Source organism: Aptenodytes forsteri, unplaced genomic scaffold (genome assembly GCF_000699145.1).
Source record: "Aptenodytes forsteri isolate BGI_AS27 unplaced genomic scaffold, ASM69914v1 Scaffold81, whole genome shotgun sequence".
Lineage (NCBI taxonomy): Eukaryota > Metazoa > Chordata > Aves > Sphenisciformes > Spheniscidae > Aptenodytes > Aptenodytes forsteri.
In genome coordinates, this window is record NW_008795259.1 from 5352825 (window position 1) to 5355950 (window position 3126).

Genomic DNA, 3126 nt, shown 5'->3' on the forward strand with positions numbered 1-3126 from the left:
CCCATGCCTTGGGCGGACCTCTGGGAGTGGCGACAGCGAGGCGGCCAGCGGGCTGGCCCTTGGGGGCACGGCCCAGGCCAGGGAAGGCTGGAAGGGCGCAGGGCACCGCGAACATCCGAAGGGCGGGAGGTAAAGCTGCTCGTGCTGCACGGCTGCTGCCTACACGGCCACAGAGCGGGTTATAACCACAGAGGGAGCCCAGCCCTTCTGACCCGCGGGCAGCCGAAGAAAAATTCAAAGAGGTCTTTATGAACCGTTTTAGTTCACAAACGCAGAGCCCTAAAGGCACTTAAATTTCAGAGATTAAAGAAGGATAAAAAGCCTGTGGACACCTGACAGGATTTGAAATCAAGTCCAATTTAACAGCACACCTGCATTTTGCCGGGGAAGCCTTTAACCACACTACTAACTCCATTTCCTCCAGCATCTTACCTGCAAGGGTCCCACTCTCCCTGCGAACGTGAACTGAAAGTACTCAGCAGAAACCCATCAATCCCGCTGTTCCCTGTCAGCCATTATTTCCCGGAAGAGGCTCTGCTGTATTTACAATTTAACCATTAAGAAAGGAAAAAAAGGCCTACAGAAGGGATGCCGTTTCAGTCCTGTGTGGACTAGGGAATATGTGATGTGCGTGTTCAGCCAAGCTGACTCGGGTCTCTCAGTGTTCCCTGAGTAAATGAAACCACCACAACTTGGAAGGCTGCTGTTACGCTGAAGCCAGAATGCTGCACAAAACAGACTTCAATTCCAGTAGTTCGTGAGAGCCTGATCTCCTAATGCATTTGGTGGGACACACTGGGCAGCTACAACTGATGTGCCAGTTTCAGGCAGGGGGTATGTTTCCAGTTATTAGCACTTTAAACCCAGCAAGTACAGTGTCCCGTCTTACCACTTCCTGCAACTCGATCTTCTCCTCCTAAAGATGGACTTCCAGGATTCATTTTGGGATAGAACTAGACCTGATGCAGGTCAATGAGCCGAAATAAACACTTTTTGGTCTTACACTACAAATTCATTATGATTTCAGTACCATAACTTCTACCCACTAGTTTATGACCTGCCAAATGTGCTTTGGCCTTAAAATGATACAAGCATTTACTTAAGGTATTTGAAGGCTTAGAAAGTCATCCCTGTCTCCTCTGAGTACTTCTCAAGAGCATATCCTGTCTTTACCAAACAGAAAAAGGAGCCATTCCTTCCGTATGGCAGGCAATGTAAAACAGTTTGCTAGGAGTGGCTGAATTGGATAGCACTGCGAGCAAACTTAGAAACAAAATCCAAAAACCCCAACCCTTACCGTTTCGTACCTTTTTCTGTTAAGTACCCGATGAAAACCTGATGCGTTTAGTTGAACAGCATTATAAACACCTATCTTCCAGCCCTTTCTTCCCCTTTGCACGAGAGGCCATCTATAGACCAAAAACTGCAGAGCTCCAAGATGATGGCTTGGTTGCATAAATATGGGGCAGATTTTAAAGCCAACGCTCATCAAGAGGGCAGCAATGAATGGCACTGGGGGAAAAACTTAGTTTAAACACAGCTGCTGCACAGGACAATGCTTCAGTGGCACTCACTGAAAGTCTTCATTCTCAGTGACAGCCACCTTCTAGCAACAAGTGGCACATCTGCTTCCAAGATGTGCTTTGCTGTTTCCTGATAGCCACCCAGAAAATCAGCTTTTCTCTGAACAGAAGCTCCAGCTGTGACATCTTAATTTGCTCCTTTAGTGGAATGATTACCACCCCTTCCCAAATGTCTTCAGCCACCTTACTGAACACGGCTTTTCAGAGAACCAGCCTTAGAGCCGCTGACCCCTGACTGCTGCCCTGATCCTTGCCAAGTCCAAGCGCCTAAGTCTCATTGCGGGGGGGAGGGGGACACGGACAGACAGGTTCCATATAAAAATTATTTCAATGCGCTCTATTGTTTTAAGCCCCTAGAGAACACTCTCTTAGGCCATACGGTTTCTCTCTAGCATTATTACTATTTTTACAAGTTCAGTCAAGCTGTCGCTTGTACTTTTGCATCGTGCAACTTCTTCAGTGGCCTACAGTGTACGAGGCAGCCAGTCAAGCTGTGGCAGTACTCTGCACCCTGCGCTCCAGCAAGGCAGGATTCAAAAAGCAGTGCTCCAGAAAGCATGGCAGGCCAGAAAAAGAAGTCCTCCCTCCCCAGTTCTACTACGTCATAGTCAGGCACTGTTACGACACAACATGAAATTTGTACTAGATACTCTACAGCAGCTTGTGGGGGTGGCCGGGGCCTACACTGCCGGGGGGCGGGGGGAAACAGGACGAGCAACGAGGCAAGACGGGAGGGGCCACATCCTTGAGCTAGACAGCAGCTTGTGGGGGTGGCCGGGGCCTACACTGCCGGGGGCCGGGGGGAAACAGGACGAGCAACGAGGCAAGACGGGAGGGGCCACATCCCAATGGGGGGCTTCGGGGAAAGGCAGGCGGCCGCCCCCAGCTCCTAGAAAATCGGGAGGGGGTGAAGGAAGGAGGAGGAAACCGCCTGATGAGATGGCGCAGCGGGAAGAGACCAGGACGCGGCGTTACCTGGCCTTGGTGGCGGCCGAAGCCCTCCTCTTCCTGGTCCCCGCATAAGGCCCTCCGCAGCCGCTCCAGGTGCTCCCGCAGGGTGACCCGCTGGTGGAAGGAAAAGGCCGGGTGCAGCGAGGCCATGGTGAAGAGCAGGAGCAGCTCCTCCTGCGCGCCGAAGCCCAGGCCCTGGGCGGCGGGGAGGCTGGCCTGCCCGTTTTCTCCAGCTCCGTCCATCACCACCACCACGTCCTCCTCCTCGGCCCCCTCCTCCTCGGCAGCGCCCGCTTGGGGCCGCCGCGCCGGGCAGCTCTGCAGGATGGAGTCCACCTGGGGCAGGAGGCGGTGGAGGCGGCCGGCGGCCTCGCGGTTCTCGGAGCCCAGCAGGGCCAGGTAGACGATGAGCGTGGAGCGCACGGCCGGGTCGCGGAAGTCGCCGAGCTGCCCGGGGTCGCTGAGCCCGTTGGCCTTCGCCTCCGAGTCGCGGAGGCAGTGGTAGTCCTTGCGGGCCAGGTCTTCCAGGCAGGAGCCCAGGAACAGCAGCTCCAGCGGGTTGCACAGGTCCAGCAGCCCCACCATGAACTCC

General features: G+C 54.2%; 1 protein-coding gene across 4 annotated transcripts in view; it reads right to left on the reverse strand.

Annotated features, from left to right (window-relative positions):
• ZCCHC2 (zinc finger CCHC-type containing 2) overlaps positions 1–3120 on the reverse strand; it is a 53389-nt gene extending 50269 nt beyond the window's left edge. For all 4 annotated transcript variants that reach the window (XM_009279209.1, XM_009279208.1, XM_019472048.1 and 1 more), the window contains exon 1: positions 2559–3120. In XM_009279209.1, the coding sequence (XP_009277484.1) occupies positions 2559–3119 (561 nt within the window). In that variant the 5' untranslated portion in view covers position 3120. The remainder of the gene's footprint in view (positions 1–2558) is intronic.
• Between the last annotated feature and the right edge of the window lie 6 nt (positions 3121–3126).